This window comes from Phacochoerus africanus, chromosome 6 (assembly GCF_016906955.1).
Source record: "Phacochoerus africanus isolate WHEZ1 chromosome 6, ROS_Pafr_v1, whole genome shotgun sequence".
Classification (NCBI taxonomy): domain Eukaryota; kingdom Metazoa; phylum Chordata; class Mammalia; order Artiodactyla; family Suidae; genus Phacochoerus; species Phacochoerus africanus.
The window spans coordinates 62,194,234-62,210,439 of record NC_062549.1 but is presented as its reverse complement, the minus strand read 5'-3'; the positions used below and the strand labels follow the sequence as shown (position 1 = coordinate 62,210,439).

Genomic DNA, 16,206 nt, shown 5'->3' with positions numbered 1-16,206 from the left:
TTATCTTTTTAAAACTAATTAAAAAAAAAAAAAACCGTTTATATGAACAGACCAATTTCAATTCATATCCATACAGTAAAGGATAATTGATGTTGTTTGTAACATGAGTAACACTAAAACGAATTTTTAAAAAGTAAGAGGGCGATAACTTGAAAGAGAAGTTATCCATAAAGAAGTGGTGTAATTTTACCCTTCTGGATACTAAGAAAAAAACAGGATTTAGATTTGCAAAGTTGAATATTATTTTGGACTATTTGTTTCTCTCCTATGCAAATAATATTTTGAGTCAAAAACTGTTCTTAAATAGTAATCAGTAATAGTAAACTGTATTTACAAGCTGGATGCTCAGCTCTCAAGATTCAGTTGAACCTGAAGCCTTTGGACATTGAGGCCAACTTAATCATTTTATCTTTTGGGCTTCTGCAGCATTTTGAATTGGTATATTTCAATTATATTACAGCATTATATTTTAGCTTATTTTTAGGTGTTTCCTTCACTATGTAAGCACTGTGTAATATTGGATTCCCAGTATTATCGAGTGTCTTTGTATCCTCTGCTTCCAGTTTAATCCTGACAATAGGCGAGGGGCCCAATGCCTTTATAACAAATGACGAACGAATGTATATACGGATGAAAATGATTTCCGATGACAAATTTGACAAGTATCAACATTACATGAACGAGTTCCACTTATTTTCTACTAAACCATTGGTTGGATTAAATTACCATTGATTTTCGTTCAAATGAATGATATATTATTCCTCTGTGCCAATAGATTAGAATCACTTTCCGCAAAGGAAATAGTTTTTTTAGAAAATGAGGCCCACGAAAAGGAAAGATTTAACCCTGGCTTCCAGGCTTTGTCTTTCGTGCGTGGCTCAGCCCTCAGTCCTTCCAGTTAAAAAGAGCGCCAGACTCATACTAGGGAAGCGGCGCGCAGGCTGGGTGTTTGCTAACTCCTGCTGCGCGGGGGGCGGGTTCACTCGGAGAAGTAGTGCGAGAGACCGGATGGCTGCAGGCGGGCCGCACATTCTGCGCATGCGCGGGCTGCTGGTGAGCCCTGCGTGCCTGCTGCGAGCCGCGCATGCGCGGCTCGTCCACGCCTTGGTCGTGTGAGGGACCGCGCACCGGGGTATCCGGTTGCCGCAGCAGTGTGGTCCGCAGTGTGTTATCACTCACGGGATGCTGTTTCTGGCGTTGGGCGGCCCGTGGGCTGCCGGATTGCGCCTCGGCGGGAAGAGGACGGTGCCGTGGGCGGCCACCATGCTCCGAATCCCCAGGGCGGCCGTCTCGCGGGCGGCCTCTTGCAGCCGCTCTTCGGGGCTGTGGGGAGCCGCGTCGCTTCTGCCGTGTCGGGTGCGAGCGCAGGTCGGCGGTCCGAGGGCTTGCGGACCGGAGTGGGGTGGGGGTGGAGTAGCATCGGACCTGGGGATCACAGCTCTCCCACAGCTTCTGCCCGGCCTGCTCCGTGGCTCCTGTCCGACAGTAGCAGTCATGGGCCTCGGGCACAGGCGGTGGTCTCGGGGTTCACGACACCCCCGAGTCTGCAGTGTTTGTTGGAGAGTGGTTATTTTTTTGGGCTGTTAACATTCACTTTCTAGGTGGTTGCAAATACAATGGGTTTGTAGGACTGTTTCTTCCTAACCGTGAGCGTGAGCGTGGCAGACTGAACTGAAAAAATTCGGAGATCCTGACTTTGAGTTTGTTCTGTTTTTGTTTGTTTGTTTGTTTTTCGTTTTTTTTTTTTAATTAGGTGGCTCCTTTTTTAAGGAATTTTTTTGCCACCTGGAAAAAAAGGAATGGAGACGATATCCTCATTTTAATCTGGGTAAATCGTCTCCTAATCCTGCCCTGTAAAACATTAGGGGATTAGCAAACATGATTGAAACTTGAATGAAAGGCCAACACGGGAATTGGAATCTAATTACATTTAAACGTAAAGGAATTAGGCATGGCTTTAACATTTGAAGAGTATATGTTGTGAAAGTCATTTTCAGAGGTTCAGGGAACTCTTTGTTCCCGTGAAATTTGATTTTTAAGTAAAATATTTTCAAGAAACAAGGAATGGATACAAGGTCTTTGGGGAAAAGTCATTTAAAAAAATACCTCTAGTACAAATAGAAGTATTAAAAATGAGCTGGACTTTTTTTTTTTTTTTTTGCTTTTTTAGGGCCACACCCGCAGCATATGGAGGTTCCCAGGCTAGGAGTCTAAGCCACCGGCCTAGGCAAGAGCTACAGCAACACCAGATCCAAGCCGCATCTGTGACCTACACCACAGCTCACAGCAATGCCAGATCCTCAACCCACTGAGCGAGGCCAGGGATCGAACCTACAACCTCACAGTTCCTAGTCGGATTCATTCTACTGCATCATGACGGGAACTCCGATCTGGACTTTAAACAATCTAAATTTGCAGTGCTCGACTTAAGTAATTAAAATTATTTTTTTGAAAAAGCAAATGCATTTAAATCTTGGGACAGTAGAACAAGAGTGATGAGGAATAGAAGAAACTGTTCCGTTAACCTTGTATTTGTTTAAGTTTACACTTAATCTAAAAAACTTCTAGCTGAGATGCAAACCTAGGTCTTTACATTCTAGTGTCTACTTGTGAATGGAATTAAGGAAAGCAGTTATTACTTAGTTTGATTTCTTTAGGTCTGAATTAGTTGGAGAAATTCCTAAGTCACCTCATATGATAAGTTCTCTTTTACTCTTTATTATATTTAACAAAAATAAGCTTAAAAAATTAAAAGTTGGTCTAAAATACAATTATTATGTACTTACATTATTGTGGTCTGTTTCAATAGATACCTGTTTGTTGGGAAAGATGTGTTCGATGTTTACACACACAGCTTGAAAACCCAGAAGATGGAAGGCTGATTTATACTGGGAATCTGGCCCGAACAGTGTTTGGTGGGTAATCACAAGTGAGGATATTCCCCACCTCCCCCTTAATTGTAAAAAAGGCTCTTAACGTAAGTTTTTAGCACCTTGTAAGTGCAGGAAAAGTTATAATTTTTTTCTTGTGGCTTGTTGCTAAAAGATTTAGAGGTTGAGACTTTTGCATTTTTAGGAGATTTTTTAAAGTTTTTTTCTTTGTTCGTTTGTTTTTGCTTTGTAGGGCCACACCCGTGGCACATGGAGATTCCCGAGCTAGGGTTAGATGGGCACTGCAGTTGTCAGCCTACACCACAGCCACAGCAACGCCAGATCCAAGCCGAGTCTGTGACCTACAGCACAGCTCACCGCAGCGCTGGATCCTTAACCCACTGAGTGAGGCCAGGAATCAAACCTGCATCCTCATGGATACTAGTCTAATTCGTTTCCACTGAGTCATGATGGAGCTCTCCAAAAGGTTTTGGAACAACGACTTTGTGATGTTATGGCTGGGCACTCCAGATTCCATTCTTTGGTCACCTCTTGGGATGTTTAACAAGACACTAGAACAAAAAGTGTATATTTATGTAACGTTTAAATATGCAGGAGTTCCCATCGTGGCGCAGTAGAAACTAATCTGACTAGTATCCATGAGGATGCAAGTTTGATCCCTGGCCTCACTCAGTGGGTTGAGGATCTGGTGTAGTTGTAGGTCACAGATTCGGCTTGGCTCCTGTGTTGCTGTGGCTGTAGTGTAGGCTGGCAGTTGTAGCTCTGATTCAACCCCTAGCCTGGGAACTTTGATATGCCGCCCTAAAAAGCAGCAAAAAAACCACAAAAAAACAGAAAATCGTGGACTAATATCTCTTAGTATTTTGGGTAAGTAGACATTTACTCTATATGTTTTTAGATTTGGCAGTTAAAATGAGTATGTAATACTTTTATAATTCAAAGGTATATTAATCTTATATTTTTAAAGTCATCTTAGAATTTTCAACAAACACGTTTACATAGTGGCTTTTCCAAGCGATAGTTAATCATGGAGAAGGAAAAGACAGTGTATTAAAAGCTACAAGTTTAGGGAGTTCCCGTCGTGGCTCAGTGGTTAGGAATCCGACTAGGAACCATGAGGTTGCGGGTTCAATCCCTGCCCTTGCTCAGTGGGTTAACGATCCGGCGTTGCCGTGAGCTGTGGTGTAGGTTGCAGACGCGGCTCAGATCCAGCGTTGCTGTGGCTCTGGCATAGGCCGGTGGCTACAGCTCCGATTAGACCTCTAGCCTGGGAACCTCCATATGCCGCAGAAGCGGCCCTAGAAATGTCAAAAAGACAAAAATAAAAAATAAAAATAAATAGTAATTTAAAAAGACGTTTGAAGGGGCTTCTAGTTGACAGTTCTTGTTAATTCAGCAACAATAATTTATGATGTCATAGCGTTCTCATTTCACGATGAAGTGGAGTTTGAACATGAAGAGGTGTGAAAGAAGGGCGTCCCTGGCATGGAAGTAGTGCAAGCAAAGGCCTGAAGCTGAGGAAGCCCAGAATATGTTTAGAAAATAGCAATTACTTCAATCCAGGCAAAGTGAATTATTTGTATTAGTTTCCTAGGGCTCTTGCAATATGTTCCCACAAATTTGGTGGCTTAAAACAACGAAAATTTCTTCTCACAGTTCTGAAGGCTAGAAGTCTGAAATTGAGGCTTTAGGCATCAGCTTCTGGTGGCTCCAGAAGTCCTTTGTGTTCCTTGGCTTGTAACTGCATAACTCCACTCCCTGCCTCTTGCTTCACACGGCCTTTTCTGTGTTTCTACTTGTCCTGTGGTGTCCTTTTAAGGACACTCTCATTGGATGTAGGGCCCACCCTAATCCAGCACGATCTCATTTCAACTTTCACTGTCTGCAAAGACCCTGTTTCCAAATAAGGTCACGTTCTCAAGTTCTGGGTTGACATGAATTTTTGGGAGGGACACTATTCAGTCTACTCTAGTGTGCAAAGAGTAATGGGGAACAAAGTGGTAGTTGGAAGGGCTAAGGAGGCTTTTGTATAGAAAGCAGCTTGGTCCCCATTGACTCCCACGTGTACCGATGTCATAGTAACTACCTGTGGGAAGGAGGAATTATTTTTAAATTATTGATGCAAGATAATTAAGCCTTCAACCAACAGCAGTGTATGAGAGTGCTTTGTTACAGCCTCACCAACAGTGTAGGATGTCAGATTTTTGGTTCTTTCCAATTTGGGGAAAAATAGTATCTCACTGTGGTTTTCATTGCATGTTTCTTATTGAGTTTAGCGTCATCTGTTAAAGGGACCATGGTGCATTTTTGTTTCATTGAACTGTCTGCTTATATTTCTTGCATGCTTGTTTATTGGGTTTTTGGTCTTTTTCTTCTCGTATATTAGAAACCTTTTATATAATAACCTTTGTGGCAGAAGATGCAAATATTTTCCTTGTCTCTTTGTTTATGGTATTTATGGTGCATTTTAACAATGTGATCAAATTTATTGACTTTCCCCTTGAGTGCCTCTGTATTTTGAGTCATAATTAGAAAAGTTTCCCTATTCTTAGATTATACAGGAACTTCACTGATATTTTCTTATATCTTATTTTATACATTTAAATTTAGGATTATTTGGAATTTCCCTGGTGTAAGATAGTTGTCTCAGCACTACTTGTTTTAGATTACATCTTTAGGAGTTCCCTTTGTGGCGCAGTGGAAAGGAATCCGACTAGGAACCATGAGGTTTTGGGTTTGATCCCTGGCCTCTCCCAGTGGGTTAAGGATCTAGTGTTGCCATGAGCTGCGGTGTAGCCAGCAGCTGTAGCTACAATTCGACCCCTAGCCTGGGAACCTCCATATGCTGTGGGTGCAGCCCTAAAAAGCAAAAAAAAAATTACATCTTTAGTCTGTACTACATTTTCATATGCAATTAGGTTTGTTTCTAGATTTTCCATTTTGTTCCATTGATCTGTTTATTTGTGAATCAGTACCGCACTATTTTAATTGAGTCTTTTGTTTTAGTATTTAATTCCCTCTCCCCCTGACTTTTTTCCTCTCATCTATTTTTCCAAATTAACTTTGTAATCAACTCATCTAGGATCTTATCTTGTCTGTTTTCCAAACAGATGGTATTTGATCATTTTAAAATTATACATTCAAATGAAGAAAGTTTCCATTTTAAGTCATTTATTTGTTGTGGTAAAATAGACAACAAAATTTATCTTTTTTGTTGTTGTTGTTTTCTTTTGCGGGTGGCACCTGCAGCATATGAAAGTTCCCAGGCTAGGGGTTGAATCAGAGCTGCAGCTGCTGGCCTACACCACAGCCACAGCAACTCAGGATTTGAGCCGTGTCTGGGACCTACACCACAGCTTGTGGCAATGCCTAATCCCTAACCCACGGAGAGGGACAAGGAATTGACCCACATCCTCATGGATTCTATTGGGTTCTTTGGGTTCATTTCTGCTGAGCCACAATGGGAACTCTCATTTTGACCATTTTTAAGTATGCAGTTCAGAAGTCACTGAGTTTTAATCATTTAATGTGATAAGTAAAAATATCTCCCGATTTTAACTTGATTGAATGTCTTTCCTTGGAAAAGAAGTCAGTTACCTTTCCCATATTTTTCTTAACCACTGGTGTTATTTTATAGCAGCTTGATGTGAGATCTCAGTGACTGAACTCAGGCTGCAGTGCTCTTATTTTTTAATTCGCACTTATTCTGATAAAGTTAGTCCTATATTTGGGTGATTTATGTTAGACACGTGGAAGTATTTGTTAATGGAAAGTTTTATTTGATTATCTGCTGGCTGAATTAACTTTTATAGTATCCATAAGAATTTTTAAGTAATATTAAATCTTACTGGGCACTGAAGTAGAAGCCAGCTAACCCTGGAGTTCCTGTTGTGGTGCAGTGGTTAACAAATCCGACTAGGAACCATGAGGTTGTGGGTTCGGTCCCTGGCCTTGCTCATTGGGTTAAGGATCCAGCGTTGCTGTGAGCTGTGGTGTAGGTTGCAGACGCGGCCCGGATCCCGCATTGCTGTGGCTCTGGCGTAGGCCGATGGCTACAGCTCCGATTCGACCCCTAGCCTGGGAACCTCCACATGCCATGGAAGTGGCCCTAGAAAAGGCAAAAAGACAAAAATAAATAAATAAATAAATAAATAAATAAATAAAGCCAGCTAACCCAAAAGTAGATTTCCTACCCAGAGAGGCAAGCAGTGCATTGTAATGGCCAACAGCCTGGACTCTAGAGTCAGATTGCCTAGATTTGAATCCCAACACATCTACTTGGTATCTATGTGACACTGAGCAGGTGCCTTATATTTTCTCATCTTTTAAATGGGGGTGATGGGGATGATAATTACACATCTATCTCATAGGTCTTTTTTGTAGATTTCATGAATAAAACATGTAAAGTGCTTAAAATAGAGCACTATGTGTGTGTTTCAGTTTTATTGTTTTAATGATGATATGGTAGGAAGAAAGGTGGAAGAATTAATTGGATAGATTGAATCTTTTGTAAACATTAAAAGTGTTAATCGTCTCCCATTTTTTTTTTTCCCATTTAGGTGTGAAGTGTTTCTCTTACTCTACCAGTGTGATCAGCCTTGTGTTTCTACCATACATTTTTGCACAAAATAATATGCTGTTTGGAAATCTGCCTTTGCAGATCTTATTTTATGGCATCATAGGAAGCTTTACAGTGATCACTCCAGCACTGCTTCACTTTCTTACAAAAGGCTATGTCATTCGGTTGTACCATGAGGCCACAACAGACACTTACAAAGCCATCACTTACAGTGTTGTCCTTTCAGAAAAAAGTACAGTGTTTCACCAGAACGATGTGAAGGTTCCGAACAGCACACATGTGTTTACCACATTTTACGCTAAAACAAAATCACTGTTGGTTAATCCAGCGCTCTTTCCAAACCCTAAAGACTATGACCATCTAATGGGCTATGACAAACCATTCACTTTTGATATGGAAGAAGACAGTGAAAAGAAACAGCTTAAAGAAGACAAATGAATCTGTTGTTTTTGTGTATATACTCAGATGTTATTTATGTTCAATGTGTAATTACATTGCTTTTACTTTTGATTTCTGTTAGTGACTGTTAAAAATAACTTGGGCATGCTCTTGTGGTGCAGTGGGCTGAGGATCCGGTGATGTCAGTTCAGCAACTCGGGTTTGATCCTTGGCCTGGGAGCTTCCACATGCCACAGGCACAGCCAGAAATAATAATTTGGAACTTTATCAAACAACTTTTAATTTTCAAAGAATTATCTTCCTTTATAATAAAATATTTGAAAAACAAAATGTGATATTCTACCATTTGTGTTAAAGTATGAAGATGGGTTTTTTTTTTGTCTTTTGTCTTTTTTGTTGTTGTTGCTATTTCTTGGGCCGCTCCCTCGGCATATGGAGATTCCCAGGCTAGGGGTCCAATCGGAGCTGTAGCCACCGGCCTACGCCAGAGCCACAGCAACTCGGGATCCGAGCCGCGTCTGCAACCTACACCACAGCTCACGGCAACGCCGGATTGTTAACCCACTGAGCAAGGGCAGGGACCGAACCCGCAACCTCATGGTTCCTAGTCGGACTCGTTAACCACTGCGCCACGACGGGAACTCCTGAAGATGGATTTTTATGCTGCCATGTGCATGGATACTTTTATGTATAAGTGTTACTGCCTCAGCTGGGGATTGGATGTCAGAAGCAAATGGAAGAGCTATTTTTCCTGTCTATTTGGACTTTTCTAAGGATATAGTACTACCTTTTCCCACATGAAAAGCTCTTTAAAAATTCATAGATTCTGGGAAGCAGTGTTAATCTGTTTTTGGTTTAGAATGCCTATCTTCTCTGCTGTGGTTGCCCATGATAAGGATCTCCAGGTCCAGGAGTTCCCATTGTGGCTCGGTGGAAACGAATCTGACTAGCATCCAGGATCTCTAGGTCCAGTGGAGTGTGGTTAGCTACAGGGGCAATGGTGACCTAGGTAGTGTCTTCATTGGCTCCTTTTGTACCTCCATGTGCACTCCTTTGATATATACCCTGTCACAGTAGAACTGCATGTGCTAAATAGAAGGTAATGCCTTTTATTAAAAAAGCTTGTCTCCGGAGTTCTGTTGTGGCACAGCAGAAACAAATCCAACTAGGAACGGTGAGGTTGCAGGTTTGATCCCTGGCCTTGCTCAGTGGATTAAGGATCTGGCGTTGCCGTGATCTGTGGTGTAGGTCACAGATGTGGCTCAGATCTGATGTTGCATGGCTGTGGTGTAGGCTGGCAGCTGTAGCTCCAATTCGACCCCTAGCCTGGGAACCTCCATGGGTGTGGCCCTAAAAAAAAAAAAAGCTGTCTCCATGCTAACTATCAAGTGTTGGCATTTAAAGATTTTTACCTCTTTTTTTTTTGTCTTTTTACCTTTTCTAGGGCCACTCCCACAGGATGTGGAGGTTCCCAGGCTAGGGGTCTAAATGGGAGCTGCAGCCACCGGCCTACACCGCATCTCACAGCAACACCAGATCCTTAACCCACTGAGCAAGGCCAGGAATCGAACCCAGAACCTCATGGTTCCTAGTCAGATTCGTTAACCACTGCACCACGGTGGGAACTCCTAAAGATTTTTACCTCGTTTGTAGAAAGAAAGTCGATCCTTATGCAGGATTTTCAGCCAGGAGCAAAAAGCCTCGGATCATGTTGTTTAGATAAGTAGAAAGTGATTAAGTGCCCGTATTGTGCCAGTTACTGTGTTAGTTTGCCAGTCAAACAAAACATCCAGTCTGTATGGAGCTGCCTGAGATTTCCTACCACCTACCCTCAGGGTAAATCTAATTTTTACCATGCGGTAAAAATTACGTGTGTAAGGGAGGTGAGTTAGGAAGCAGCACAGTCATCACTAAGTCTTGGGGGAAAAGATCATGTAAGTCCGAAGCTCCTAGAAGCTTATAGGAGACAGCTTACGGTAGGAAAGTGCTCATCTTTCTAGTCCTAGAGCCTGCCCTATGCTAGTACCAGCCAGCTTATGGTCCTAGTAAAGGATGGGCTCTATTCTCAGATAAAGAAGCTGGTGCCACCTCTGAACTCATCTTGGGCCTCTGCCTGCCTGCTCTTCTGTCCTGTCACCTGGATATATACCTGCTGCTATCTTAGCAGTTAATGAGACATATCTTTCTATTAAAAGGTTGTGCTATAATCAAATACTCATTATCAAATATTCACTAATGATGTTAGGTGATGATTTTAAAGATTTCTCTCAGAGTCTATTTTTTTCATAACTTGCTTTGGGTACATCATATATTTCTTTAAATGTCCTGTGTCCATGTAACCATTTTGTTACCTGTGTAGTGGAGTGAAAAACCTATTTTTTTATTAGTCTTAGAAATGTTCGTCAGAAGACAACTTGATTGTATAGGGAAAAGGAAAAAAAGGCATAAAACACTGACAAAGATGGCTTCTCAAGGGCATGATCTGGAGTGAGACCAAGATGTAGAAAAGGATCAACATGCATAGAATGCCATGACGATTCGTCACTGAAATAAGTCTGCAGACAACTCAGACCAAGGTAAGGAGAAATACATGTATGCCCCTCCACAGCATTTCACTACCCTCTCCCTGGGCAGAGTGGACACTGGACAGACTGGGCACTATCTATGGGGAGGATATTGAGTCTGTTTTATTTGCATCTCAAAAAGCAGAATGATCCTGCATGACATCTGGGTTACATGAAATAATATGCCCTGCGTTGATATGATGTAATCCTTTCCTTCAATGCAGATTTCATGATACTGAGAGACTGCATCTTTTGGAAGCAAAAGTAAGAAAAGGGTCCTTAGGTTTGAATGACAGCCTTAGTTTGGATGCATTTGTTAATATCTTCTGATTTTTTCGGAACAACATGACCATTCTCCAGATTCAACACTCACCAATTTGTGGTCAATGTTGTTTTCATCTAGACCCCAGCCGCTTCCCCTCTACTTTTATTTGGAAGCAAATCCCAGTCATGACATTTCTTTCTTAAATATTTAATTGTGTGATTCTGTAAGTAAAGACTTAAAAAAAAATAGCAATGTCATTATAATACCTAAGCTGCCCCACCCCCAGTGTTATCAAATATCCAGTTTGTTCAAATCTCCAATTGTTTCATAATGTCCCCCCCCCACATTTTGTTTGGATGAAGATCTAAGTTCCCACCTTATTTACACCTATTTTTGAAATCTCTTTTAAGACTTTTCTAATCTATGGGCCTCTCTATTTCTTTCACTTTTCGTTTTTTTCCTCCCTTTGCAAATTATCTGTTGAAGAAACAGTTTTTTTGTCCTATGCATGTTTTCATTGTCTCAATTTTCTGATTGTATCCCCAAGGAGTAGTTTAACGTGCTTCTCTGTCTACTGTAGTTCCTATAAATTGGTAGTGGGGCTTGAGGCTTCATCAGATTGAGGTTTGAGTATTTTGGACTAGACTGATTCATAGTTGATGCTGTTTGTATCAGTTATCTATTGTTGCATGACAAACTACCCCTAAAACTTAGAGGTTTAAAATATCAACAAACATCATGTTGCACAGTGTCTGTTGGTCAGGTGTTTGGGAATGGCTTAGCTGAGTGGGTCTGACATAGGTTCTCTGACGGGATTGCAGTCAGGATATTGGCTGGTGCTCCAGTCCCTTGAAGGCTGGGCTTCCAAGGAGGAACTGCTTCCAAGATGGGTCACTTACGTGACTGACAACTTGGTGCTGACCTTGGTTCTTTTAAAAAATTTTTTATTAAAGGTTAGTTGACTTAAAATGTTGTGCCAATTTCTGCTGTACAGCAAAGTGACCCAGTTTTATATATATATATATAAAACTTATATTATACTTATATACTTTATATATATATATATATAAAACTTATATTATACTTATATTGTCTTCCATCACAGTCTATCCCAAGAGACTGGATACAGTTTGCTGTGCTATATAGTAGGACCATTGACTTCTTTTTTTACTCTTTTTTTTTTTTTTAAATGGCTGCACCTGTAGCATATGGAAATTCCTAGGCTAGGGGTAGAATTGGAGCTGCAGCTGTCAGCTTACACCACAGCCACAGCAATGCCAGATCTAGCCCTTGTCTGTGAACTATACCACAGCTCACAGTAGCACTGGATCTTTAACCCACTGAGCAAGGCCAGGGATCAAACCTACATCCTCGTGAATACTAGTCAGATTCCTTTCCACTGAGCCACGATGGGAACTCCAGACCATCAACCTCTAACTGAACCCACTGGAACTGAATGTGTTTCTTCCAATGGCGGTAAGTTTCCTTCCTGCTCAGAAATACCCAAGATATGTGTACTGTTTCATTGAGCTACCAGTCACTTTGCAAGGTGCCAAGGGGAAAAAAATGAGGCTCAGGAAGCTTAATTCAATCACCAGAGTCTCAGGTCACAAACAGCAACACCAGGATTTGAATGTACAGGTCTGACTCTGAATCTCGTCTTCTTCCCCGCCAGGGCTCTGCCTCGACTTCCTGCTGCCCCACCACTTACATTTCCATGGGATGGTGTAAAGGGACCAGTGGTCTGGCCTTTCAGGAGGAGTCTTGATTTCTTACCACATGAATCTTTTTTTTGTTTTTTTTTAGAGCTGCTTGTTTTCCCCAGAACAATTGATCCAGGAGAGCAACGTAGAGGGCACAATGTCATTTATGATCTACCTTGGAAATTTCATTTTGTCATTTGCAATATTTTCTTAGTGACACAGTGACCTTTATTCGCTTTTGGAAGGGATTATACAGGGATTTGTATACCAAGAAGTAAGGACCATTGAAAGCCACCCTAGAGGGCGGCTACTCCAGTGTTCATCCATCAAGAAGCACCTGTCTCACTTTATGATGTTAGCAACTGTTGTTAGCATCTCAGTCCACTAATTCATTAGGTATTGAAAAATGGCTATGTCTGGAGTTCCTGTTGTGGCGAAGCAGAAACAATCCGACTAGGAACCATGAGGTTGTGGGTTCGATCCCTGGCCTTGCTTAGTGGGTTAAGGATCCGGCGTTGCCATGAGCTGGGGTGTAGGTCGCAAACATGGCTCGGATCCTGCGTTGCTGTGGCTGTGGTGTAGGCCGGCAGCTACGGCTCTGAATGGACCCCTAGCCTGGGAACCTCCATATGCCGCAGGTGCGGCCCTAAAAAGACAAAAGACAACAACAAAAAAATGGTTACGTTCTATTATTCTTTTTTCATATATTAGTCGAAATATTTCCAAAAGTAGAGAAAAGAGTACAGGAAGGCAAGGGGAACTTTACTAGTACTATTTGGTTACCACTAGTTCAGTTTCTATAGAAAAGTCGTGATGAATGCTTGATTCTTTCCCTTTGACAGTTTTCAAAATAGAGTTGGTTTCCTAGCGTTATCTGATGATTAGACTTAAAAAATACTATGAATAAAACTGGGTTGTGATGATTGTTGTACAACTATCAATGTAATAAAATTCATTGAGTAAAAAAAATAAACCTAGGCTCTTTCAAGTTAAAAAAAAAAATGAGCTCATGGATTGGAATATATTTGATGTATTTCAATTCATTGCAGTTACTCTCTTATAAATGTTCAGAATAGGGGAGTTCCCGTCGTGGCTCAGTGGTTAACGAATCCGACTAGGAACCATGAGGTTGCGGGTTCGGTCCCTGCCCTTGCTCAGTGGGTTAACGATCCGGCGTTGCCGTGAGCTGTGGTGTAGGTTGCAGACGCGGCTCGGATCCCGCGTTGCTGTGGCTCTGGCGTAGGCCGGTGGCTATAGCTCCGATTCAACCCCTAGCCTGGGAACCCCCATATGCCGCGGGAGTGGCCCAAGAAATAGCAACAACAACAACAAAAGACAAAAGACAAAATAAATAAATAAATAAATGTTCAGAATAGTCTACGTGTAGGCTGAATAATGGTTTCCTGGAATGTTCATGTCTGAAATCTGTGAATGTCACATTAAATAGCAAAAGGGATTTTACAGGCAGATCTTGAATTAGAGGGAGATTGTTCTGTATTATCTAAATGGTTCCAGTGTAATCACAGGATCCTTATAAGAGGGAGGCAGGAGATCAGAGGAGAGGATGTGATAATGGAAGCAGAGATTGGAGTGCTGGACCTTGAAGATGAAGGAATGAAAAGGGCAATGGATTCTTCTCCTAGTCTCTGGAAAACCCAGCTGTGCTTGATTTTAGCCCATTGAAACTGATTTCAGATTTCTGACCTCCAGAACTGTATCTTACATTTGTATTGTCTTAAGGCACTAAGTTTGTGGTTATCTGTTAAAGCAGCAATAGGAAACCCACCTTTGGTCAATGGGACTGTCTTCAGATTGGTAATTCAGTGTGAGCAGATGTTCTAGGCTCATCTTTTCTGCCTCCGACCTGGAAGCAGCAATTTCTCTAGAGTCTTTGCTCCTTTTAGTGAGAATTGGTATTTTGAGATTACTAGGAGCACTCATGGAGTTTTCCTCCTTTTTTTGCCGTAATATATATATATATAATGGCTACACCCACAGCATATGGAAGTCCCCCATATGGAAGGGATTGAATTTGAGCTACAGCTGTGGCAAGGCTGGATCTTTTAACCCAAAGCACTGGTCTGGGGATTAAATCCACACCTCTGCAGTGACCCAAACTGCTGCATCAGATTCTTAAACCACTGGGCCACAGCAGTCACTCCTAAATATATATATATATACATATATATATATATATATATATATATTTTAAGGCCGTACCTGTGGAAGTTCCCAGGCTAGTGGCCTAATATAAGCTGCAGCTGCCGGCCTACCCCACAGCCACAGCAACATGGGGTCCAAGCTGTACCTGCAACCTAGACCATAGCTCAGGCAACACTGGATCCATAACCCACTGAAGGAGGCCAGGGATTGAACTTGCGTTCTCATGGATACTAGTCTAGTTCGTAACTTGTTGAGCCACATCAAGAACTCTCCTAAAATATTTTTTTAAATTGTGGTAAAAATATATAACATAAAATTTACCATCTTAACCAAGTGTACAATTCGGGAGTTTTAATTATATTTACATTGGTATGCAACAGCTCTCTAAAAGTTTTTCATTTTGCTGAAACTCACTCCCATCGAGAAACCCCCCATTTCCCCAGATTCTCCCACCCCCCGATAGATTTTCACCTTTTAAAAAAATGGTGAAGTAGTACGGATCTTCAGTCAAACCTTTTACAAATATTATTTTCCTCTAAACTTGTAGATGTTTAGAGCTTGAACTCCATGCCATTTTTGGCTACAAATCCCAAACCTCGTCCTATAAAGGATTTCAGGTAGCAAAGCATCTAAAGGGCTATCTGTTTTTCTAGAACAGAGTGAAATAACAGTGAAATATTTCCACTCACAAAATAATGACCATTTCATTACTAGAGCTCAAAGTAGCCCCTGGACCTGTGGTTTGCTAAAGTGAGTGAATCTCACGCCTGGTGGGACCCCCGCCCGCAATTACAGAACCACAGCTAGTGTCCTGTGCTTAGAGTCTCCTCCAGCTGAGCTCCATCCTTTGGCTGAAACTTTCTCTGAGCAGAAATAGCACGAGACTGTTCAGTTCAGATCTACAGGTCCTGCTCTCTGGGTCCAGAGAATTGTTGTATAACAAACTTGTGGAGGAGAAAGTTCCCGTTGTGGCTCAGTGGTAATGAACCCAACTCGTATCCATGAGGATACAAGTTTGATCCCTGGCCCCGCTCAGTGAGTTAAGGATCCAGTGTTGCCACAAGCCGTGTTGTAGGTTGCAGACTCGGCTGGGATCTGGTGTTGGCTGTGGCTGTGGCATAGGTTGGCAACTGCAGCTCTGATTTGACCCCTAGCCTGGGAACTTCCATACGCTGTAGGTGCAATCCTAAACAGACATAAAAACAAAAAACAAACAAACAAAAACTTGTGGGAGAGAACAGCAATTCAGAGGGATAAAGAGTGCTAATGTTTTTGGGGATTTTTTTTTTGGAATATAGTTGTTTTACAATGTTGTTTTAGTTTCAGGGGTATAGCAAAGTGATTTAGTTATACATATGGGTATATTCATTCTTTTTCCCATATAGCTTATTACAGGATATTGAGTAGAGTTTCCTGAGCTATGCAGTAGGTCCTTGTTGGTTATCTATTTTGAATATAGTAGTGTGTATCTGTTAATCCCAAACTCCTAATTTACCCCCTCCCACCCACATTTCCCCTTTGGTAACCATAAATTGATTTTTGAAATCTGTTTCTTTTTTGTAAATAGGTTCACTTGTATCATTTTAAAAATGAGATTCCACATATAACTGATATCTTATGATTTCTCTAGGTCCATCCAAGC

At 41.5% G+C, this 16,206-nt stretch overlaps 1 protein-coding gene across 2 annotated transcripts; it reads left to right on the top strand.

Annotated features, from left to right (window-relative positions):
- The first annotated feature begins 1,070 nt into the window (after nt 1-1,070).
- Nucleotides 1,071-8,193, top strand: TMEM70 (transmembrane protein 70). Of its 2 annotated transcripts, none has more exons than XM_047783731.1 (3): nt 1,071-1,356; nt 2,810-2,915; nt 7,451-8,193. In XM_047783731.1, exons 1-3 carry the CDS (start codon nt 1,183-1,185, stop codon nt 7,906-7,908), a joined length of 738 nt encoding a protein of 245 aa, XP_047639687.1. In that variant the 5' UTR covers nt 1,071-1,182; the 3' UTR covers nt 7,909-8,193. The 2 variants fall into 2 exon arrangements, with proteins under 2 accessions (XP_047639687.1, XP_047639686.1); XM_047783730.1 differs by having other exon boundaries at nt 1,071-1,368.
- The last annotated feature ends 8,013 nt before the right edge of the window (nt 8,194-16,206 follow it).

Bases quoted from the DNA above. Each gene is read 5' to 3' on its own strand.
- TMEM70 (XM_047783730.1), top strand. From the start codon at position 1,183: ATGCTGTTTCTGGCGTTGGGCGGCCCGTGGGCTGCCGGATTGCGCCTC. The intron at 1,369-2,809 runs GTCGGCGGTCCG...CTGTTTCAATAG, and splicing joins CGTGTCGGGTGCGAGCGCAG to ATACCTGTTTGTTGGGAAAG. The intron at 2,916-7,450 runs GTGGGTAATCAC...TTTCCCATTTAG, and splicing joins TCTGGCCCGAACAGTGTTTG to GTGTGAAGTGTTTCTCTTAC.